The 25,309-nt window shown below is 41.6% G+C and overlaps 1 protein-coding gene across 2 annotated transcripts in view; it reads left to right on the top strand.

Annotated features, from left to right (window-relative positions):
- The window catches only part of CELSR2 (cadherin EGF LAG seven-pass G-type receptor 2), a 1,401,203-nt gene that overhangs the window by 1,024,713 nt on the left and 351,181 nt on the right, over positions 1-25,309 (top strand). For both annotated transcript variants that reach the window (XM_044076472.1, XM_044076471.1), the window contains exons 16-17: positions 2,013-2,114; positions 10,777-10,871. In XM_044076472.1, coding sequence (XP_043932407.1) covers positions 2,013-2,114; positions 10,777-10,871 — 197 coding nt within the window. The remainder of the gene's footprint in view (positions 1-2,012; positions 2,115-10,776; positions 10,872-25,309) is intronic.

Genomic DNA, 25,309 nt, shown 5'->3' with positions numbered 1-25,309 from the left:
CCCTCCTTTATTTTCTCATCCTTTGTTTAAGCAATTTCTTAGAGGGCAAAGAACATAAGACCCCCGTAGAGCTCCTACTCCTGCTTGGGATCTCAATTTTGTGTTGGAAAAACTTACTCTACAACCTTTTGAGCCTGCAGCTACTGCCGAGTTAAAGTATTTATCATGGAAGACTGCTTTTTTGTTGGCCATTACCTCTGCAAGAAGGGTTTCTGAATTACAGGCCCTTATGGCAGTGGAACCTTTCCTGATTTTCCATAAGGATAGGGTATCTTTGCGTACTAATCCTTCCTTTATGCCTAAAGTGGTTTCTAGTGTGGCCTTGAACCAAACTTATTCATTTGCCTACTTTCTATGCAAACCCCCAAAATAAAGGGGAGAAGATTTTGCATACTTTGGATATTCACAGGCAGTTGCGTTATTATTTGAGCAGAACCAAGGGGTTCAGGCAGTCTCAACAGTTGTTTGTTTCTTTTGCTTTGGGTTCTCAGGGAAAACCTGTGTCAAAACAAACTATTTCTAAGTGGATTGGTTTTTGTATTTCTTTCTGTTATTCCCATCATGGTAAGGAGATTCCGGCTGGAATCAGACCTCATTCCACTAGAGCTACTGCCACTTCTACTGCCTTTCTAAGAGGGGTAGCTACAAAGGATATTTTGGAAGCAGCCACTTGGAGTTCAGTACATACTTTTTTTAAACATTACCACCTTCCTCTTTATTCTAAGTCTAGGGCTGGATTTGCCACTGCAGTATTACAGGGCATTTTAGCAGCCCCTAATGCTTTATGATTTTGCCATCCTCCCTTTACCTCTGCTTTGGGATTCTACCCATATGTAAGGACTGCAGCAATGTGAGATGAAGAACATAGTACAGTTTTGTACCTACCATAAATGTAGATGTTCGAAGATCCACATTGCTGCAGTCCAATTTACCCTCCCTCCTTCCCCGCTGTAGTTTGGCATGGTTATATGGTTTGGGTGATGGTTGTTGTTGGGCAGGTTTTTGGGAGGTATCCTGTTTTTGGGCTGTGGCCTTTCTTTTAGGGCCTTCTGACATCTGGGGCAAGAAAAGACTGAGGATATGACGTCGGTCATGCGCTTTTGTACCCTGACACTCTGATGTCAGTTCTGAGCGCCATGACCGACGTCAGCCTAATACTTTGGTATTCGGGCCGACCGAGGACAGCGGACTACCCATATGTAAGGACTGCAGCAATGTGGATCTTCGAACATCTACATTTATGGTAGGTACAAAACTGTACTTTATCTGTGTTAAAAGTGTAAGAACTTGTGCTTTAATTTTTTTTTCAAGCTGTAGTTATAAAACAACAGATGTGTTGTTAAAGTGCATTTCTTTTAAGTTCACTCTGAATGCTTTATATATAGGCCACAAAGGTTTGCATGACTGTATATATAATCTGGTCAGTGAGGCCTCTTGTAAAGGTGTTCTCATTCACTGCATGTGCTGCTCCAAGTAGCCTGTGTTGTGTCTAAGAAAGGTAATAAAACAGGTGTATAAAGTGCTGTTTTTTTTTTTCTTGTGTATGTATTTTACATATTACTTTATGTTATGTACATAAGTTCAAAAGTGAAGCAGTTCATTTTCAGGTTCTTAGGGAATGCTGGTATAGTCAGTACGATCTAGTCATTGCCATTTCAAAGATGCGTGTTTACAGGTGGCCAGCAATGCTTACGAACATGAAGGTTTAATACCAACAAAAGTTCAGGGATCGATGATTCTGATGAATCAGCTAGCACCATGCCAGTTATGGGATGATGCCAGAAGGTGAAGTGACATAATCTGCATGTACAGCTGTTTTCTAAAAATTAATGTAGGAATGTTTTGCAGATGTTGTTGAGCTTTATGAGGTATGTCCATTTAGTTAACTGCCAGTTTTAGAGTATCTTTCTGTTTATTACCTAATGAGATGATGAGTATTCGTTACTTGTTCTTTGATTGTAAAATACTTTTCTTTGAGGCTTTAATATTTTTTTGGTCTTTCTGTTAATTAGTAATCTATGATAGCTGTCCTCGGGCAATTGAAATGGAAATCTGGTGGCCAAGGACCAAGTTTGGACTTCCTGCTGCAGTTCCCTGCCCAAAGGGATCATTTGGTAAGTTATTTTTTCCTAAAAAGGCAGATGTATTTGAAAACTGCTGACAGACTGAGATAAAGCATACCTGCAAAGAGAAACAGATGTTTATGTACTGACCATAATGATAGATGTGTAGGATATAGCCCCTCCTCCTCTACCCGTAAGATTCAAGTCCATCAAGACTTGGTCAGCTGAGCATATAAAATGTTCACTGGCTACCTAACTCCTCCCCTTACCCATAATCCTGTGCACCAAAGGTTCCCGGTCCTCCTTTCTGTATGCCCATACTAAGGCAGAGTAAGTGAGACAAAAACCAAGAAAGGAAAAGAAAAGGCCGTCTGACAGGGGAAGGTGTGTAGTTCATAAGAGGAAGACCTGGTCCTACACAACTGTCATTAAAGTAAGTACATAATTTTCACATGTAATAAGACCGGGCCAAGTTCTGTGACCCACATAATGGAATCCCAAGCTTATAAGAAAATATCTAAAGGTAGTATTTTCAAAGGAAAGTTGAACAAAAGATTGACTGACCTTAAAATGCCCCACAAGGGTATTGATAGACTTGTCCTACCAGCTATTTAATATTATTGTTAATATTACGAGAAGGGGGAGACTTCTCAGTGGATGAAGTCCCTAAAATCTGCATATTAGAAACAGATCCACATTAAACCTGTTACAAGTATGTGAAGTGCTGTCTACAAAACAAAAAAAGTTATGTTATATTCTGTAAAGTAGAGGAGGAAATCACTGGAAATGAACCCTGATCTGGGACTTAACTGTTTAGAGAACAGCTGACAATATGCTGTGCTCCTAAGGAATGTGTAGGGTAGTGGCAGGGGGTGCAGTACAGGTGACATCACAGACCCTCCACAACCAAGCAAAGCGGATAGCTCTGCAATTAACCATAGGCTGCAGTAAAGTGGCAAGGGCTACACAGGCTTCAGGTAATATAGATCCGCATCACTGACAGGTACAGAGCCTGTGTCAAGGTTAAAAGAGTGCAGTCGTTAATCAGGTAGTTATAGCTAAGGAAATATAGTGCAGCTCAAGGGTATATTGTTGTGTGCAGCATACCATTGTGAGAAGAGCCATTCTGGAGGTTAAGGACTCAATTTCTTGTAAAGAAAATAAAATGGAAAATTGGAAAACTCCTCCGCGGATGAGATTAACACTATATAGTCAAAATCGGCAGCAATAATGATGGGGGCTCACTATGACTAATGACTAGGAAAAGGTTCATAGGCACTTACTAGGCCGCAATGGGCTTTTTAAGCCTAGCCATGCATCCCAAATCCCTGACAAGTTCTAGTACCCCGATAAGTGTAAGCAGGGACTTGGGAGATGAAACATTTACAAGCAGGGGCCTGGGAGATGAAACATTTACAGGCTGTCTGTGTCCATTACAGATATAGGTGCCAAACCAGGATGAATTTCCTGTTCCCTGTCCTATTGTCCATTACACATGAATTGGGTTAGGGAGGAACTCTGCTTCACATGCATGGGGAGCCTGTTCTGGAGAAGGGGTAGTCTCTGGGATACATACCTGTCTGTCCAGCAGGTCCTGTTTATATCACAGGCAAGGTTTAAGTCTTTACAAGGGGTAATTTTGATGGTGTTTGTTTTGCATATATGCAGGAGGCCCATCAGGGTGGGGTCTGACAATGCCTTGTTCTCCAGGCAAAGCTATCCCCTCAATAGCCGGTAGGAGACAGAATACAGGGCCTTGAGGCAGTCTGCAGAAGACATGTTACTTTTGCCCTGTATTCCTTTAGTGAGGAACCTCTATGGATGTTTCAATTGTTGGATGTGCCTGGTTAGGTACATACCAAAAGGGACATTGTACTCAATGATAGATCTGTTGAATGTCGAATACAAATGAACAATGACTTCCTTGGACTTAGATGTCATGCCTTTGTTTATAAGTTGCACAACATAGAATGATTTTCTCACTACTGTAGACAGACGTACGATGATCAAAGCTAGATTACTGTGTCCAGGTCCCTGACTACTGACAGACGTACGATGATCAAAGTTAGATTACTGTGTCCAGGTCCCTGACTACTGACAGACATACGATGATCAAAGCTAGATTACTGTGTGCAGGTCCCTGACTACTGACAGACGTACGATGATCAAAGCTAGATTACTGTGTCCAGGTCCTTGACTACTGACAGACGTACGATGATCAAAGCTAGATTACTGTGTCCAGGTCCCTGACTACTGACAGACATACGATGATCAAAGCTAGATTACTGTGTCCAGGTCCCTGACTACTGACAGACATACGATGATCAAAGCTAGATTACTGTGTCCAGGTCCCTGACTACTGACAGACATCACGATGATCAAAGCTAGATTACTGTGTCCAGGTCCTGACTACTGACAGGCGCACGATGATCAAAGCTAGATTACTGTGTCCAGGTCCCTGACTACTGACAGACGTACGATGATCAAAGCTAGATTACTGTGTCCAGGTCCCTGACTACTGACAGACGTACGATGATCAAAGCTAGATTACTGTGTCCAGGTCCCTGACTACTGACAGACATACGATGATCAAAGCTAGATTACTGTGTGCAGGTCCCTGACTACTGACAGACGTACGATGATCAAAGCTAGATTACTGTGTGCAGGTCCCTGACTACTGACAGACGTACGATGATCAAAGCTAGATTACTGTGTCCAGGTCTCTGACTACTGACAGACATACGATGATCAAAGCTAGATTACTGTGTGCAGGTCCCTGACTACTGACAGACGTACGATGATCAAAGCTAGATTACTGTGTCCAGGTCCCTGACTACTGACAGACATACGATGATCAAAGCTAGATTACTGTGTGCAGGTCCCTGACTACTGACAGACGTACGATGATCAAAGCTAGATTACTGTGTGCAGGTCCCTGACTACTGACAGACGTACGATGATCAAAGCTAGATTACTGTGTCCAGGTCTCTGACTACTGACAGACATACGATGATCAAAGCTAGATTACTGTGTGCAGGTCCCTGACTACTGACAGACGTACGATGATCAAAGCTAGATTACTGTGTCCAGGTCCCTGACTACTGACAGACGTACGATGATCAAATCTAGATTACTGTGTCCAGGTCCCTGACTACTGACAGGCGTACGATGATCAAAGCTAGATTACTGTGTCCAGGTCCCTGACTACTGACAGACATGCGATGATCAAAGCTAGATTACTGTGTCCAGGTCCCTGACTACTGACAGACATACGATGATCAAAGCTAGATTACTGTGTCCAGGTCCCTGACTACTGACAGACGTACGATGATCAAAGCTAGATTACTGTGTGCAGGTCCCTGACTACTGACAGACGTACGATGATCAAAGCTAGATTACTGTGTCCAGGTCCCTGACTACTGACAGACGTCACGATGATCAAAGCTAGATTACTGTGTCCAGGTCCTGACTACTGACAGACATCACGATGATCAAAGCTAGATTACTGTGTCCAGGTCCCTGACTACTGACAGACGTACGATGATCAAAGCTAGATTACTGTGTCCAGGTCCCTGACTACTGACAGACGTACGATGATCAAAGCTAGATTACTGTGTCCAGGTCCTGACTACTGACAGACATCACGATGATCAAAGCTAGATTACTGTGTCCAGGTCCCTGACTACTGACAGACGTACGATGATCAAAGCTAGATTACTGTGTGCAGGTCCCTGACTACTGACAGACGTACGATGATCAAAGCTAGATTACTGTGTCCAGGTCCCTGACTACTGACAGACATACGATGATCAAAGCTAGATTACTGTGTCCAGGTCCCTGACTACTGACAGACGTACGATGATCAAAGCTAGATTACTGTGTCCAGGTCCCTGACTACTGACAGACATACGATGATCAAAGCTAGATTACTGTGTCCAGGTCCCTGACTACTGACAGACGTACGATGATCAAAGCTAGATTACTGTGTCCAGGTCCCTGACTACTGACAGACATACGATGATCAAAGCTAGATTACTGTGTGCAGGTCCTTGACTACTGACAGACGTACGATGATCAAAGCTAGATTACTGTGTCCAGGTCCCTGACTACTGACAGACATACGATGATCAAAGCTAGATTACTGTGTGCAGGTCCCTGACTACTGACAGACATACGATGATCAAAGCTAGATTACTGTGTGCAGGTCCCTGACTACTGACAGACATACGATGATCAAAGCTAGATTACTGTGTCCAGGTCCCTGACTACTGACAGACATACGATGATCAAAGCTAGATTACTGTGTGCAGGTCCCTGACTACTGACAGACATACGATGATCAAAGCTAGATTACTGTGTGCAGGTCCCTGACTACTGATAGACGTACGATGATCAAAGCTAGATTACTGTGTCCAGGTCCCTGACTACTGACAGACGTACGATGATCAAAGCTAGATTACTGTGTGCAGGTCCCTGACTACTGACAGACGTACGATGATCAAAGCTAGATTACTGTGTCCAGGTCCCTGACTACTGACAGATGTACGATGATCAAAGCTAGATTACTGTGTCCAGGTCCCTGACTACTGACAGACATACGATGATCAAAGCTAGATTACTGTGTCCAGGTCCCTGACTACTGTCAGACATACGATGATCATAGCTAGATTACTGTGTCCAGGTCCCTGACTACTGACAGACGTACGATGATCAAAGCTAGATTACTGTGTGCAGGTCCCTGACTACTGACAGACATACGATGATCAAAGCTAGATTACTGTGTCCAGGTCCCTGACTACCGGGTTGTCTCTTTCGGCTGTGTTGTCAATAATAGATGAACTCCCTAAAATCTGTATATCAGAAACAGATCCACATTAAACCTGTAACAAGAGTGTGGAGCACTGTATATAAAGCAAAAAGATTTGTTATATCCCGTAAGGTAGAGGAGGATACTTAGCAGGGGTGGATGACTTCCTGAGATTTAGATTTAGTCCCTTCAGGGAGAACGTGAGTGTCAGTTGAGGGTTCTATGATGGTTCCTAATTTGCAGTCATGAGTGAATTTGGTCAACCAGAGGCCCTTAATATTGCCCTTGACTTCAGAGAAGTAAATGCCAAAAAAAAAGTGGTCCTAGGACCGGTTCCTGGGGCACTCCTCTTGTGACTGGCCTATTTGTAGAGGTGGACTCCCCAGTTATAACTTGCTGAGTATTGTCTATGAGCCAGCTGGCTATCCACCAGGTCACACAAGGGTTTACAGTATATCTAAGCTCTTGAAATCATCGACAATGCCTGAGTGGGTTATTGTGTCAAATGCCTTAGCCAGGTCAAGGTAGGCAATGTGAATTGTTTTGCCCTCATCCACTGCTTTGGTGACCCCCTCAAGGAAGTCTACCAAGTTGAGTAGACATGACTTTTCTCTTGACAAAACCACTTTGGGTTGGGTCCAGTTTCTGGAGGTTTTTTGTGTCATAATTGATTATTTCTATGGTAATTCTTTCCATGACTCTGCATATGAGATTAGTGAGGCTTATCGGTCTGTAGCTTCCAAGGTTGGTAGATGGACCACGTTTGTACACAGGGATGATTGTTGCTGTTCTCCAGTCACGAGGCACGAATCCTGTTTGGAGTCTATGGTTAAATAGTGATTCCAGAGGGCCTGATAGGTCTTGTTTCATGATATTTAGAAGACATCCTGAGTTATTGTCTTGGACATCAATGCAGTGTTCTTGGCTTTAGAGACAGTATTGAAGATTTATTTGTCAAATGGTCTGTTATTGAATAATATTTAGTTAAAGTCATCTTGTTGGCCACCTTGAAAATATCTTACATTTGACTTAACTGAGCAACTGGGGAACCCAGAACCATTTTACTGGTAAAGCTTATGTTTAAAACATTAAAAATAAGTTTATTACTGTAGTGTATTTTATAAAATACCTTCACTTTTGCAAGGGGGCTGCACCCCCCTGCACCTCCAGACACCCCCGCAAATTAAATAAACCAACTCCAAAATTGCACTATGTTGATAAAAGGGGTAAACTAGGAATAGATTATGAATATTCATACCGCCATTGGTATGAATATTTATTTAACTTTCACCGAATGTTAAATGGTGGGCAGGGTTTAGGCAGGACTTGCTACTGCGGATATTATGTTCCGGGTGTTTTTTGATAAAATAAACTTTGATAATTGAAGACTTTGGAGAATAGGTGCTTCGATGAAAAGAGTTTGACAAAAAGGTATTCACTGAAATGATTCTTTGATTATGTGATATAGACCCGTTCACAGTTACTATCAGCATTGTTCAGTGAATGCCTGTTTTTTAGAAGAGCAAACATGTAAGACGGTTTGTTTTTTCACAGAGAACTGGTCTGTGTTTCCTGTACAGCTGCTGATCTCTAAACGAACTGTCACATCTGTCTTTGAAAACATACTAGGGGCCACTGCTGCAGAGAAGCAAACTTCTGACATGCAGGAACATGCATTGCTAAAAATTTTAAGCAGTAGGAGAGGGGACTTCATGTAAATGAAATATTATCTCTCTGAAGATTGACAGTAATTTCACATTTGCCTTTGATCGCAGTTGTGTGACTGCAGAGTCAGTATATAGTTAAGGGGATGGGAACAGATCCCCCATTTAAAGCATTAAGGTTGAATTTTAGTTGTGTGAGTGTGTGTGGACATTAAGTGTTTTTAATGGTTTGTGTGGTTTACTATGGTGTTTGTATGTATGCTGTGCTCTGATTGTTGTTTTGTATTGTGTGTGAGCTTTGTTTAGTTATTTTCTGTGGGTTAGGCAGTCAAACTTCCCAATGAGTTGAGTTTCAGTGTGTTTTGCATTCTGTATTTTCATCATATGTGTGTACTATGATGTGTGTGTGTGCGTGTGTGTGCGTGTGTGCGTGTGTGTGTGTGTGTGTGTGTGTGTGTGTGTGTGTGTGTGTGTGTGTGTGTATATGCTCGTGCACTCTCTAGTATCCTAATAACGGACTCTTACAACTGGGTATGATAAAAATATTTGTCTGACACAGAGTATAGACATTTGTGTTCATCACTCAGTCACAAAAAAAAGGAAAGAAAAAACGCAAACTTCACATTGTACACAATCAAAAACTATACTCACAGTCTCATGAAAACTACTACATGCGGCATGCGCATAAATCAACACCATAGGAATGAAATGAAACAACAGTATAATGAAAACAAACTAAAGTAAAAGAAAAAGAAAAAATATTAACCACAGCCAGCCAGTCAGAAATGAAGCATTATTGGCAAAGTGGACCAAAGCTTAAAATGTAGAGTAACTGTAACTCTAGGAGATAATAATACGGTTCTCAGTACCTGACTGCAGCATTAGCTCATGATTATGGAAAACATTAAAAAAATTAACTTGTACCAGTGTTAAAAAGCAGATGCCTCTCTGGAGCAGAGAGATGATGGAGTTGGGGAGTGATCCACATCCTTATCTTTGTGGAAGGGAGGCAGTATGGCTGACTGTACTGCTGCCACCTACTGGACAGGAGTATATGGCATGCAGTGTATGGGCTGGGGACATACAGTTGGAATCCTCCAAGTAGCTTTAAGAAGAGGTACTGAATGGCTGATTTGCTTTATTTGGAAGACCAAGAGCAGGATGTTGTGTGGGAAGGGAGGCAGGGAAGGACTGAGAAAAGGGTGGACAAAAAGGTCAGTTTCCCTACTGTTGTATACCCTGGCATTAGTGTCTACAGATCCATTTCTCTACTGTCATATACCCTAGCACTATTGCTTACAGATCCGTTTCCCTACTGTTGTATACTCTAGCAGCACAGTCTACAGATCCGTTTCCCTGCTGTCATATACCCAAGTATTAGTGTATAGAGATGTGGTCTCCCTACTGTCATGTACCCCGTAGTGGTGGATAAATATATTTCTTGCATTTTAACAGGGTTTCCTCAGATCTTTATTGAAGGTAGTTTTTTGCAAACATTTTTTTCATTTTTTTTTTATGCTTGCTGAAACCACCTTTGGCAAAGTCTGTATTATCCTCTGTGCCAGACACTTGCACCATTCCTGTGTTGCATATTTTATTATTTTGAATGTATTCTTTGTTTTTAATTGTTTCTTCAGTCATTCTGTATCTTACTTTGTTGTTACCTATGTCCTCCTGAAGACATTCCTTAAGTATGTCATAGTTACTGTAAGAGCATTGTTTTGCTGTGAGTACATTTATTTTGTCCTGATTCCATTCATCTGTATTACTTTTACTTAATATATTTGCAGTCACTGAAACCATGTTCATACTTTTAAATACTTTGCTGTCTACTCACACAATGCAGTTCCTTTGCATTTCTTCCTTAACATGTTGCCATGTCACAGGTGTCACTGGCCCAAATATGGTGGTACTACCTTGAGCAGTTGTTACTCTGACATCTACCCAGGTGTTCTTACTTCCTTTGCTATACTGGTCATTACACTACGTACCCTGTATCTCTGAGTGTAGCTTTTTAGTTTTCGTTTGAAAATGTATTATGGTCCTGTACGGTTTCATTGTTTTCACAGTAACAGTTACATGTGAACATCATTTTTTCTTCAAATATGTACTTGCTTGTGTTGGACATAATGTTTGATCTCAAGTTTGTTGCCTAATGCAGGTTACCAACCTTAATTGATGCAGTAACGTTAGAGTAAGTGTCTGTTACTTTATTACTGATTTGTTTTCCCCCCACCCCCAGGTACTGCTATTCGGCATTGTGACGAACACAAGGGTTGGCTTCCTCCAAATTTGTTTAACTGTACCTCCAGCACCTTTGCAGAACTGAAGAACTTTGTAAGTAACAGAACAGAAATGTTTTAAGTCCGTTATACTGTAGTGTTAACAGAACAGAAATGTTTTAAGTCCGTTATACTGTAGTGTTAACAGAACAGAAATGTTTTAAGTCCGTTATACTGTAGTGTTAACAGAACAGAAATGTTTTAAGTCCGTTATACTGTAGTGTTTGACTTTGAGCCACTTCCATGCACGTATGTTTCACTTTTGATTGTGTGAGCTTCTCAGGAATAACAGTTTGGAACAAATAATCTTTCTTTAAATTTAATGCCTGGCTTTAGTCAAGACCGAACACTGAGCAACAGTATTTAGTACCGGTGTAGTCACTGAGCAGCAGTACTTAGTACCTCTATAGTCACTGAGCAGCAGTATTTAGTACCGGTATACATTGAGCAGCAGTATTTAGTACCTGTATAGTCACTGAGCAGCAGTATTAATACCTGTATAGTCACTGAGCAGCAGTATTTAGTACCGGTATAGTGACTGAGCAGCAGTATTTAGTACTTGTATAGTCACTGAGCAGCAGTATGTAGTACCAGTATAGTCACTGAGCAGCAGTACTTAGTACCTCTATAGTCACCGAGTAGCAGTATTTAGTACCGGTATAGTCACCGAGCAGCAGTATTTAGTACCGGTGTAGTCACTGAGCAGCAGTACTTAGTACCTCTATAGTCACTGAGCAGCTGTATTTAATACTGGTATAGTCACTGAGCAGCACTATTCAGTACCAGTATAGTCATTGAGCAGCAGTATTTAATACCTGTATAGTCACTGAGCAGCAGTATTTAGTACCGTATAGTCACTGAGCAGCAGTATTTAGTACCTGTATAGTCACTGAGCAGCAGTATTTAGTACCGGTATAGTCATTGAGCAGCAATATTTAGTACCGGTATAGTCATTGAGCAGCAGTATTTAGTACCTGTATAGTCACTGAGCAGCAGTATTTAGTACCTGTATAGTCACTGAGCAGCAGTATTTAGTACCGTATAGTCACTGAGCAGCAGTATTTAGTACCAGTATAGTCACTGAGCAGCAGTATTTAGTACCGGTATAGTCATTGAGCAGCAGTATTTAGTACCAGTATAGTAACTGAGCAGCAGTATTTAGTACCAGTATAGTCACTGAGCAGCAGTATTTAGTACCAGTATAGTCACTGAGCAGCAGTATTTAGTACCTGTATAGTCACTGAGCAGCAGTATTTAGTACCTGTATAGTCACTGAGCAGCAGTATTTAGTACCAGTATAGTCACTGAGCAGCAGTACTTAGTACCTCTATAGTCACCGAGTAGCAGTATTTAGTACCGGTATAGTCACCGAGCAGCAGTATTTAGTACCGGTGTAGTCACTGAGCAGCAGTACTTAGTACCTCTATAGTCACTGAGCAGCTGTATTTAGTACTGGTATAGTCACTGAGCAGCAGTATTCAGTACCAGTATAGTCATTGAGCAGCAGTATTTAATACCTGTATAGTCACTGAGCAGCAGTATTTAGTACCATATAGTCACTGAGCAGCAGTATTTAGTACCTGTATAGTCACTGAGCAGCAGTATTTAGTACCTGTATAGTCACTGAGCAGCAGTATTTAGTACCGGTATAGTCATTGAGCAGCAGTATTTAGTACCTGTATAGTCACTGAGCAGCAGTATTTAGTACCAGTATTGTCACTGAGCAGCAGTATTTAGTACCAGTATAGTCACTGAGCAACAGTATTAATACCTGTATAGTCACTGAGCAGCAGTATTTAGTACCGTATAGTCACTGAGCAGCAGTATTTAGTACCAGTATAGTAACTGAGCAGCAGTATTTAGTACCTGTATAGTCACTGAGCAGCAGTATTTAGTACCAGTATAGTCACTGAGCAGCAGTATTTAGTACCTGTATAGTCACTGAGCAGCAGTATTTAGTACCAGTATAGTCACTGAGCAGCAGTATTTATACCTGTATAGTCACTGAGCAGCAGTATTTAGTACTTGTATAGTCACTGAACAGCAGTATTTAGTACCATATAGTCACTGAGCAGCAGTATTTAGTACCAGTATAGTCACTGAGCAGCAGTATTTAGTACCTGTATAGTCACTGAGCAGCAGTATTTAGTACCGTATAGTCACTGAGCAGCAGTATTTAGTACCAGTATAGTCACTGAGCAGCAGTATTTAGTACCTGTATAGTCACTGAGCAGTAGTATTTAGTACCAGTGTAGTCACCGAGCAGCAGTATTTAGTACCAGTATAGTCACTGAGCAGCAGTATTTAGTACCTGTATAGTCACTGAGCAGCAGTATTTAGTACCAGTATAGTAACTGAGCAGCAGTATTTAGTACCTGTATAGTCACTGAGCAGCAGTATTTAGTACCAGTATAGTCACTGAGCAGCAGTATTTAGTACCGGTATAGTCACTGAGCAGCAGTATTTAGTACCGGTATAGTCATTGAGCAGCAGTATTTAGTACCAGTATAGTCACTGAGCAGCAGTATTTAGTACCTGTATAGTCACTGAGCAGCAGTATTTAGTACCGGTATAGTCATTGAGCAGCAGTATTTAGTACCAGTATAGTCATTGAGCAGCAGTATTTAGTACCTGTATAGTCAGACAGGAGATGAGGATGTTTTGGTAGTTAAAGTTTCATATTTGGATTAAACCAGTGGTATAATAATATATTGTCAAAACTGCTTTGTTTTTGTTATAAAATTATAACTTTTCAGGAAAATTTGTTCCTTTTTAAATTTCTCATTTTCATTTTGGCCACTGTGGGGGGTAATAGCTGAGCTGAATGCTTTTACTGACAATTTCTAACATTCTCATTAGAACTATCATGTGTAATAACCTCCTGATCTTACTTTAAGGAGGGTTTGGCGGTAGTGTGGACACTTGATTACATCTTCCTGTTTAGTGTCTCGAGTTTTCATAAATTCGTAAGTTATTGCACCTTCAGGTGCTCAGATGTCTTTGGCCTGTGCCTTAGAGTTAAGGGATGCATGTATGCTCCTAGAATTTAAAGATTTTTTTTTTTTGTGTAGGTCACTGTTGCAGTATTCACGTCTAGAATGCAGAGATATTTTTGTGTAAGTCACTACTGCGGTATTCATAGGTTCATAGGTAGGTACTAGGCTATCTGCCTGAGGGCATTTATAAGCTTAGCCAGAGTGTGTCAGCTTTCATTGCCCCATTGATTAATTAACTGAGCCTCTGTCAAGAAGAGCCAATGAAGTGATCCCAGGGGTGTATTTTCTGTTACACATCCACTCGTCAAGGTTTCTCTTGAAGAGTGTTAGTGAGGGGCTCTGCCTAATGTAGTTAGGAATTTTGTTCCAAAGCATGAGGAGTCTCTGTGACAGGAATCTATCCCTCCAGCATGTTCTATTTATTGTTGTGGTGAAGTTTAGCTCACTAGAGCGAGTGGCTCGCAGTGACTTGGATTTCTTTAGGTGGAGCTTGTCCATCAATTCTGAGTTGGACATGGCTTTGTAAGTCAGGCAGAGATCACCTCTGAGTAAGCGATATGGCACTGAGTACAGCCGGAGTTTTTCCAGTCGGGCTGCATAGGACATATGTTTGAGGCCAGTAATCCTCTTTTTGAGGTACTTTTGTGGTCTTTCCAGCTGTTGGAAGTGTCTTGTGAGGTACATCCCAAATGGGGCATTGTACTCTATGATGGGTCTGATGAGTGACGAGTAGAAGGGCACTATAACCTCTTTATTTCTAGATGTGAACCCTTTAGTAATTAGATGGGCCACACAGAAGGATTTCCTAACTACTTTGGCAATATGATTGTGAAAGGAGAGATTACTATCTACCTGGATCCCCTGATCTGTTATTACCTCTTCTGTATTAAGGGGGCTGCCACCTATGTGGTAATTCATGGGTGTTTTGTTTTTTCCCAAACGGGATGACTATGCATTTTTTGGCATTTAGCTTGAGACCATGACTTTGATACCAGGTGTCCGTATCAGTAAGGCCCTTTTGGAGAATGTCCGTGTCAGCCAGAGAGTCAGTTATGGCTCCCAGTTTGCAGTCATCAGCAAAATTGGTTAGCCATAGTCCTCCTGTGTTTGTCTGTACTTCTGAGAAGTATATGCCTAACAGTAGGGGTCCCAGGACCGAGCCTTGTGGGACACCACTTGTGACTGGTTTAGAGTCGGACCTGGAGCCCGCTATTCTTGCCGTGTGAGTTCCGTCTGTAAGCCAGTTGGCAACCCATCTCGTGACGTAGGGGGTTATGTTCAGGCTGGTGAGTGTTTCTATAATTCCCGGGGGGGGGTAATGGTGTCAAAAGCCTTGGTGAGGTCAAGGTAGACTGTGTGAACCGCCTTCCCCTTATCTATGGCCTTGGTGACTGCCTCGAAGAAGTCAACTATGTGTAGTAGGCATGATCTGCCCTTAACAAAGCCGAACTGGGCTGGGTCAAGTGTTTAGAGGTTCCCAATGTCTTTGTTAATGAGTTCCATGATGATGCACTCCATAGCCTTGCAGACCAAGCTAGTCAGGCTTATGGGGCAATAGTTACCAGGATCAGTTGTGGTCCCTCCTTTTTGGAGCGGAATAACCCTTGCTGTGTGCCATTGTATGGGTACATAGCCTGTGGAGAGGCTGAGGCTGAACAGTGTGTGTAGGTGGGGGTTAGGTCGTTCTGTAGTTCATGCAAGATGCAGCCTGGGACACCATCTGGCCCCATTGATGCTGTGCTTTTGAAACGGCTGTTTTCACCTGTGCGTCTGTAATTTCCGGGACACTACACTTTTCCGGTATTGTTGTGGGCCCTTTTGGGGGTGAGAGGGGGGTGAAGTTTGCACTGAATCTATCTGCCAGGATGTTGGCAATATCAGTAGGTTCAGTATATTTTGTGCTATTTTGCACTAGCTCAGAGCATATCTGTGAGTTGCCACTTAGATTCTTAACATAGCTAAAGAAGGCTTTGTGGTTATCTTTCGAATCCTTGGCTATTTTTCTTTCAAAGTTAGCCTTGGATTATTTTATGAGGGACCTTAGTTTCTTACTGATACTGATCAGGGATGTCTTTCCTTCTTGGGATTTGCTTTTTTTCTGAACTGGTTTCCTCCTTCTATTGTATAGCCTGTTTATGACAGGGGTCCATCAGGCTGGTTTCCTTCTCTTAGGGGAGTGAGTCTTGGTTTTGCTAGGGATGGCATGATCCATGCATCCTTGTAGGTGCTCATAGAGTGCATTTGTAAAGGTTCTGCATCTTAGACACTGTTATCCTTTAGCGTGGGGGCTGTGAAACTTACCACCTCTGTCTTAAATAAGGTGAAGTTTGCTATAGAAAAGTTTTTCACTGTGGTTTCCTTGCATGGGGGTGGTGGTGTGGTGTGGACATCCAGAGTGATTAGTTTATGTTCTGATCTAACCAGTGACTGGTTGACCTCCAGTGCGGAACACCTGTCACCCATGTTTTTGATGAACAGGTCCAATATGTTTTCACCTCTGGTAGGGGAGTTTATCAGCTGATCCAGGGCATTTGAGTTGATAAATTCCAGGAAGCGCTGGACCAGTTAATGGTAGGGTAATAAAAATCGCTCAATATCAGGGTGTTCGGTGGGACCTTCATGTTTTCCAGTGTCTCCAGAAAGGTGGAGTGGTGGTCCTGGGTCATGGAGGGTGATCTGTAGCAAGCCACAATTTGCATTGCATATTTGCCCGATGGTAGTTGCACATGGATGATCTCAGAGGTATCATGTTGCGCCACTAACCTGGAGGTGTCGGTATCCTTGATGAATATGGATACACCCCTTCCTTTTGTGTTTCGGTCCATGTTCTGTGGCCAAAGTGTGTGGTATGAGCTGTAGCCCGGTAGTGCTGGGGTGCTCTGTGGAGCCTTGAACCTGGTTTCAGTTACTGCACAGATGTCGACGTTCTCCATACTGAGGAGTGCTTTGAGCACGTGCATTTTCAGATTTAAACTCCTGGCATTGAGTAGCATAACCCCCATTTTTTTATTTGTGCTGTTTACGTAGGTGTGTTTGACTTTTGAGCCTTGCCTAAAAAAGGCACTATGGGGGCAGCAAGAGCCTTGGCCAGTATTCGAAAGCCTAGGGGTGATAGGTGCAAGTCGTCTCTTGTGAAGCAACGAGGCTTGTCGAGCATGTCGCCCCAGGCTGACAGACAATGGATCCTCTTTGAATGACACCAGAAGCTTAGCCAGTTGTTGAAGTTGATCATTTTTTCTTTATACTGCGGTATCATTCTTAGTGAGGGCAGGATGCTGGTCAGGGTCATACCCGCCTGGGCTACATGATTAGAGAGCTCTTCCATGTCTCTCTTCATGTAGTCCAGGGAGGTACGTCTCAGGTCATTCACACCAACATGAACAATGACAGAGTCATATTTGTACTTGTTCTGGAGTGACCTGAGTGCTTGTGTTATGTGGCGGATTCTGGCTCCCAACAGGCACCTTCATCTTGTCCAGCCTAGTGAGTGGGATGTCAGTGTGCCTGACTATAGAGTTGCCTATTACTAGTGTGTTAGGTATGTTATTTCGCCTTAAGGGCTGTGATTGTGCGGCACACTGATTTTGTGTTTTATGTGTTATCTGGTTTGTGACGGGAGGTGCAGGTTTTTTGGGTGTCTGCTTTGGAGGTCTCTGATGCTTTTGCAGGTTTTTATTTAGAGCCTCCGAGTATGATTTTGTGTATTTATGTGTATTTTTTGACAATGCTGGTTTAGTATGTCTGTGTAAGGCTGGAGGTGTGGTGCAAGTGTTAACCTTCCCCTCATGACTGCCTGTTCCAGTCTTGTGTGGAGAGAGCTTAGCCTCCAATTTAGCTATATAATTGCATCTCTCGCATATGTTATTGCTTTGTGGTAGGAGGAGAGGGTTGTCTGTGTACATGAGGCAGTTGTAACATTGCCTCAGGACACCCAGGTTCACCAGCTGGACTGGAGAGTATACCTGAAATTGCCCTTTGGTCATGCCTGAATAGTAGGGTGAGCGGCTTAGTCGCTTGGATGGTGAGGGGTGAATAATGAGCCTTGCCCTGCTGGGCAATCAAGTGTCGGGGTATATTAGTGCTTGCTATTAGGTCCAAGCAAGTGCTGGACTGTAGGATGTTTTTTAAGTGCTTAGGTTGAGAGTTAGACTACTTTCAAGGGTAGATCCTCTCTCCCAGAATCCAAAGATGTTTCTGTGTAGGCCACTGTCGCAGTATTCATTATTACTGGGAATTCGACCATAGAAGGCTGAACATCTAGCCTGCCTTCCAGAGCTCATCTCCTTCTCTCTCTCCAGGTCAGGAATATCACAGCATTTGCTGCATAAAACTCATATCTGCCTTTGTAGAGCTTTGTTGCTACGTTTTGCAGATAATGTACCATTTGTTGCCCATAGTTCAGTATTGTTTTGCCTGCTCCAGCGCTCCTCTGTAGAACTATCCCAATGAAGATATTTTTTTTCTGTTTATTGTGATTTGTTTGTGGCATTTAGTTATGTGCAGTTTAGTAAGGTTCCATGCAGGTAACATGTTTTAGGACATGTTTGCCTCAAAGAAAGAAGGCTGGTACTCTTGCAGTAAACAAGGTCTTGCACAAAGGCCACCATAGTTTGTGTGTTTTTTGTTCAGGCCCACAACAAGATGCTGAGAGTTGTAGGGGCTGTCAATGGGATAAGACAAAAAAGTTGCAGAGAGATTTTAGGGACTTTAGGAACGGCAATGTTTTCTCGTGGAATAGAAGCAGGAATGATACACGCCCTATACGGCATGAGGGTGTGGTTGCTGAGACTACCAGCAATGTTAGCAATTAGTCCGCCCCTACTGTCTCTGTTTAACATTTCCCACCCCTTCCACTTAGATGTGAGCCGGAACTGGGAGGCAACGTAATTGACAGCATCACCTATAGTGGATTCTCAGTTGGGGCATGATTCTGCTACAGGTAATATGAATGATATGCATAGCCTGGTATCAGGAACTGACTATAAGCATGAGGAACAGGTTGTTAAACCTAAGGAACACAGAGTGCAATGGTCGAATCTTGCTGCTACTTTTCTGTAACACCAATGGCATCAGACATGAGTTGCTTTTTATTAAACAAACTATTCCCGATCAGGGGAAGGTCCAGGAGTCAAATGAGAAACCAAAAAAACAAGGAGAATGCAAAGCACGAAGGATTGGAACAGAGGGGGCAAAAGATCCAAACAGGCTTGATTTTTAAAACATTTCGACGTATGAATTGACTGATGCTCAGAGGCTGTTGTTGAGCAAAGGGCTCAGCTTTGTACTGGCTAGAAAAGCTCAAATAAGTAATGTTCTTAAAGATTTAAGGCTATTTGCCAGGACATTGACATTGCGTGTGTTTCTTAATAATGCAAATACTACTCAATCAATTTTAAAAAAAAAAGTGTGTGTTTGTTCCACCCAACAATGCTATTATTGATACCTTTGTGGAGATCGGTGACAAACAGATCAGGTATAGATTTGATAGTGAAGATGAACATAAACTCTTCCACAATATGTCGAATGAAGAGTATGACGTATTGAAAGAACCAAGAGAACTAGCTTGCATAGAAGTTATAGACCAGCTGATAAGGGTGGGGGGTAGTTATTTTAGATAAGGAGCTGTATCACAGACAAAAATATGTTCTTTTAAGTCAAAGATACCTACGAATGTATGTCAGTAGCCACTGTTAAAGTTGTTATGGACAGAATAGGATTTCTAATCTTTGACCTATTAATAACTAACATGATATCAGAACCACTCTTTGAATATTTCTCAGTTGAACATCCAGTCATACCAATTGTATATGGTTTGCCAAAAGTTCATAAATGTCTTAGCACTCCACCCATGCGACCTATAGTCTCTGGCAGAGGCTGGACTAGGGAACCCCTGTCCATTTTTGTTGAGAAGAATTTACATCACATATTAGAAGAATGTGAGACTGTTTTAAGGCACACCAAAACTTTTTTAGAGTTATTACAAATGAAATGGAAATCTGACTATTCTGAATGTTACTTTGTTACTATGGATATTGTATCCTTGTTCACGGTCATAATGAATCAATGGGGTATTGACAGCATTAGTGAACTATTGCATAGCAGGGGGGTTCAGGGTGAAAAAATACGCTTGATTTGTAGCTTATTGGACATTATTCTAAGTAACAATGTTTTTATGTTCAGTGATGAATACTGCATTCAAAAGGTTGGCGTGGCGATGGGCAAAGTCTGTGCCAATAGCTACACCAACCTTTCATTGGTGCAATGGGAACATGACCTATGCCAACTCTGTCTTGTGGTATACTAGGTTTGTGGATGATATTTTTTTATTAAGGCAAGGAATTGAGACACAATTAAGCGAGTTTATCCACTATGTTAATACGACCATTGATTTTCTGAGATTTACATACAAATATAGTTTACAACAGGTAGAGTTTTTAGATGCGACTATTAGTAAGCATTCACGCAATACTGTTAAAAGTAGTTTGTATAGGAAACCAGTTAGAAAGAATAACCTATTGCACAGTACAAGTATGCACCTGAACCATTGCAAACGTAATATAATAAAAGGACAGGTGGTCAGGTTGATGAGATTACATAATGATGATGCAGAGCTGAATTCAGCTCTAGAGTCCCTTAAACTGGATTTTATGGAAAGGGGCTATAAAAGTAAAGATATAGACAGGTACTTTAAAGAGGCATGGAAAGATAGACATGGTAGGTGTAAACCATACTTTACCAACCATGCAACATTATGTGGCCCACATGTAGGTAGTGTTGTTGAGAGTAGTGAGATGCTACGACAGATCACTAATGAGTAGTAATGACTTTAGAATAACTTTGACATATGCTAGTAATATAAATATGATCTGCGATGTCATCAATAAGAACTGGAATATACTCTCTACTTTGAATGGGTTGAAGGGGATAGTAGGAGACAAACCTAAGTTTAGCTTTCGAAATAATAAGACCCTAAAGAACCATCTTTGTTATAAATCTAGTTTAAATAGGACTACTCTTAGATCGGATAGCATAGGTACATATACATGCAGGAGTTGTACTGCCTGTGCATATATACACACAGGTGCTAACTTTGTACACCCTAAGCTAGGCTTCAGAATAGAGCCTTCTCATTATGCTGACTGTAAAACAGTCAATGTAATATATTTCAGTTATTATGTCAAATGTTTTTCATTATCACCTCACAGTTAGACGTTGCCCGTTCGATTCTCAGAGCGTCTTCTGTGTGGCGACATACGTGAATGGGTGTTCCTTCGTTGAAGGTTGTGCATTAGGCCCGGCAAGCCAGCACATAAAAATCTACTGCCAATCATTAGCGGACTGGAGTTCCGCTGTGGCGACCCCTAACCAGGAAAAGCCAAAAGAGACAAACAAATTGGCATGACTAATCGACAGTTTAAAGACAGGATACTTGAACATATGAGGGATATAAGAAATAAAAAGGGAAGTAGTGCCCTGGTTATGCACACCAAGAATGAAGGTAGTGAGCATATGTTTTAAGTTTCCGGTCCTGGAAATACTTGCAGTCAGGAAAAGGGGAGGAGATATGAGGAATATTAGTGAGGCGGCTGAACAAAAATGGATTATGTTACTGCATGCTAATAAAGCGCCTGGTTTAAATAATATGGTCTCCATTAAACCTTTCCTGAAAGCGAGACAGTTGAGACACTAGTGCTTTTCGCTTATGTATGTTGTGATGTTTAAAATGTTAAATATGGCTTTAAATAAGTTAATTGTTTTTAATTGAAGTAATTAATGTTAATTGGAGTGCTATTTAATGTGGTTGTTTTAAGTCATTTTTATCTAAGTCTGATGAAGAGGTGAACCCTTGAAAGCGCTTAGTTACAATAAATTGGATATTCTGCTGTGTTACATCCAGTGCTACTGTTTTTTCTCAAAATAGAAACATTTTCTTTTTTTGGTGTCAAAGAGGAGGCGAGGATCCAAATCAGTGATCCTAAATTTTCTGCCAGATCTTTTCAAATCAGGATTGGCTTAAGCATCGTTAAAGGTGCATGTATTTGCCATTTCAACGTGCCTGCCTTAGGAACCCCCCCCACTCTTTTCCAGATTACTTATAAGTCCATTCTTCAAGAGGGTACTGCAACTGAAGTCTCAAGAAAAAGCCTTCCGCCATGGGGACCCGGTAACATGGCCTCCTTTTGAAGCAGCTGCTGCTGTTCTTCTTAAGTGTCTGTCCCAGAGAGTTGCATTTTTAGTGGCCATGACTCGTGACAGGAGACTTTCAGAACTGCAGGCCGTCTTGTCCAGAGAGTTGTTTTCTACAAGGACAGAATCATGGTGACCTTTTGAAATGTTCGGACCCTCTAGAGTGAGTCCTGAAACCTGGAGACTGAATGCCAGTGAATGGACTTCCATTTACCAAGTCCAAGATGGCCATTTCTCGGACTGTTCCCTTTGGTCCAATGAATGATGATCTTGGAGATGGTTGGAGTAAGTTTGGGGGGGGGGGGGGCTTTTAAGGAGAAGATTGATTTTTGAGATTTGCTGTTTTCCCGGGTTTCATTCTTTTTTTTTTTTTTTTTGGCTTGTCGCTACTCAGCATTTCAGGCGCTGACATTTCAATAGGGCCCCTGAATCACTCTTTACTCTAGCCCTTCCTTTATACCTAAAGTAGTGGCTGCAGTACCTTAAGTCAGACCTTTCACCTCGTCTTTTTTTTTAACACCATCCCCAAAGCGAACTGAGAAAGGTATGCATTCACTGTGCATACGTAGTTGCAGTAATTATTTTGGACGGTATGGAGAAGGGTGCATAGCTCTGGAACTCAGGTCTGACATCAGTCCTTCTGCAGCAGAAGTCCCAAGAAGTTACTAGTAATACAACAGTGGACATACTTAAATGTCTGCAGTTCTGTTAAGTTCGTAGCACAGCTGTACGTTCTTCACCCTTCTTCAGATGAGAAAAGGGGATCCCCTCATTCTTGCAGTGGGCCACACCCTAGCAGTGGGCCACACCCTAGTAGTGGGCCACACCCTAGCAGTGGGCTACACTCTGCTGTCACAGTGAAGAGCCTCTTTAATCCATGTCAGTCTTAATAGCCCTAAACTAACTGCCTGTAGACCAGGTCCCTCCCTCCGACCATTAGAGGCATTCTGAACTGTGATGAGCTATCCATACTAAAATTTCCCTACTCCTTCCCCTATTTACTAAGGCCATGAGTCTGTTTGGGTCTGTGTAGTTGTTGAGGGAGGTATGTTACTTCTCTCCCTTTCCTGAGCTGGTCAGGATACTTTTTACATTCTATGTCATTACCCACATATCCTCTATTAGTGGTACTCTTCCTAGTCAGTGCCTTACTCTCCTTTCTGGGGAATAACACTTTAGGATGCCATCTGTGGATGCCAGCAGCATTCTGATACGTGGAGGGTGTCCATTATATCAAGGGGAGGGGTCCTGACCTAGGTGGTAGGACATATGAGAGGCAACTGCAGCTAAGTCCAAGTAGTTACAACTATTGCAACAATGTATGCAAACACCTACTATTATGGCAACTTCCTACTCAGCTATGTATATGTACTGCAGTAGTGAGCTGTTGGAACATCTACTCACTTATGTATATGTACTGCAGTAGTGAGCCATTGGAACATCTACTCACTTATGTATGTGCACTGCAGCAGTGAGCTGTTGGAACATCTACTCACTTATGTATATGTACTGTAGTAGTGAGCCATTGGAGCATCTACTCACTTATGTATGTGCACTGCAGCAGTGAGCTGTTGGAACATCTACTCACTTATGTATATGTACTGTAGTAGTGAGCCATTGGAGCATCTACTCACTTATGTATATGTACTGCAGTAGTGAGCCATTGGAACATCTACTCACTTATGTATAAGTACTGTAATAGTGAGCTGTTGGAACATCTACTGTTAAGATAAGTTTCTACATTTCTCACTTTTGTTCCTGCAATTGTAGTATTTTGCTGAATCCATTGTTGTTTGAGGCAGGAGTTGCATAATATAGAAGCGTGAGAATCCTTGTGTGATGTTATTACTACATTTAATGGCCTTAGAAAGTTTACCATTAAAAATTCTAGGCTTATGATTTTGGTATATGATTTTATGTTGGTTATTATCAGTTTTTGGAATACTAACTGCTTGTAGAACCAGGGTGTTCCCAAGAAGTGATGTCACTGGAATGATGAACTAAACTAAAAGTGTAATAAATCTTCATATGCATTAATTTAGGACTGAACAGTCTGATTATATGAGAACTCTGTTGATGCAGTGAAGTCTTCTGGCAAACCGCATGAACTAGTTTTCAGTAATGCTGCTGTTGTCTTTTTTTTAATTGAGAAAGTCACAGCATTCCTACCATGAGGCAGCATGAATAAGCTGGCAGCATTGTGCTGATGTGTTTACTATGCAATGATTAATAGGGCCCAATAAAACAATAACACATGCTGCGGTTTTGTAACATGCAGGAGAGCTTCACTGCAGCTGTAGCTTTCAGCTCAAAGACGGATACCTCATATAACAGCCTTTTTATTAAACAAGGAAGGCATTCGTGTACGTGTAGCTCTGTTAATGATTACCGTGTATTTATGTCGGTGCTGAGCAGTGACTGTTGCACTAATTCAGCTGTGTACATCTTCTAATGCATTTATTTTATGATGATGGCTATATATTTTGTGTAATTTACATTACTTACATGTATTTACTATTTGTTTTTTCCGTTGTACTGATACAGTTACCATTTTTACCTGGTTGTGGTTAAAATTGCCCTTCTTGTTTCATATGAATAAATACTTTTATAATAAGCTGATGTCTACTGTATGCTCATCTGCCTGTTATTGCTAAAACAAGACCACTTGTAGTTCACAGGTGTTTGGAAAAGAGCTTAGCAATTTGTGGTCAAAAGGTTAATCCTGTCTGAATGTCGACTGAAATATTGACAGCTTGATATTTCGAAAACCACCATGATCATGGGGTCAAAACACCAAATTAATTGGCAGTAATAGATAACTGGAGTAAGTTACTTGTTCTGCTGCTGTTGTGTTTTCATACGAAGGAATGATGCAGCCCGTGTTCAAGGGGGAAAAACACAGCAGGTAATCATGCTGGCAAGCATCCCTGCTGATTCTGCCACACTAAACATTGTCCTGCCCCCATCTTCAAACTCTGATTGCAGTAAGGTGGCATTGCTAATATACAGCAAATCAAATCTAATGATACAATCTTTAAAGATTTTTTTCAGGCAGCTGTGATGTCCTCAATTGTCATGTTGCTTCAGCCAACTGGGATTTTATTTTAGCCCCCCCACCCCAAAATAAATTTTTTTAAAAATCTGTTGATAAATCATTCATACCATTTAAAGCACTTAAAATTGATAAGTTATCCCCACAAGGCATTAAGTATAGTGGGAAATTATGTAATAAGATTAAATGTTGGAGTTAGAAAATCAACAAATCAAAAGAAAAATGCGTACAAAGTCTTCAAACTTTACCAAACCTAAC

Source organism: Protopterus annectens, chromosome 7.part0 (assembly GCF_019279795.1).
Source record: "Protopterus annectens isolate FY-2018-M chromosome 7.part0, PAN1.0, whole genome shotgun sequence".
Classification (NCBI taxonomy): Eukaryota; Metazoa; Chordata; order Ceratodontiformes; family Protopteridae; genus Protopterus; species Protopterus annectens.
The sequence above is the reverse complement of the archived record's forward strand: the minus strand, read 5'-3'. Positions and strand labels throughout refer to the sequence as shown.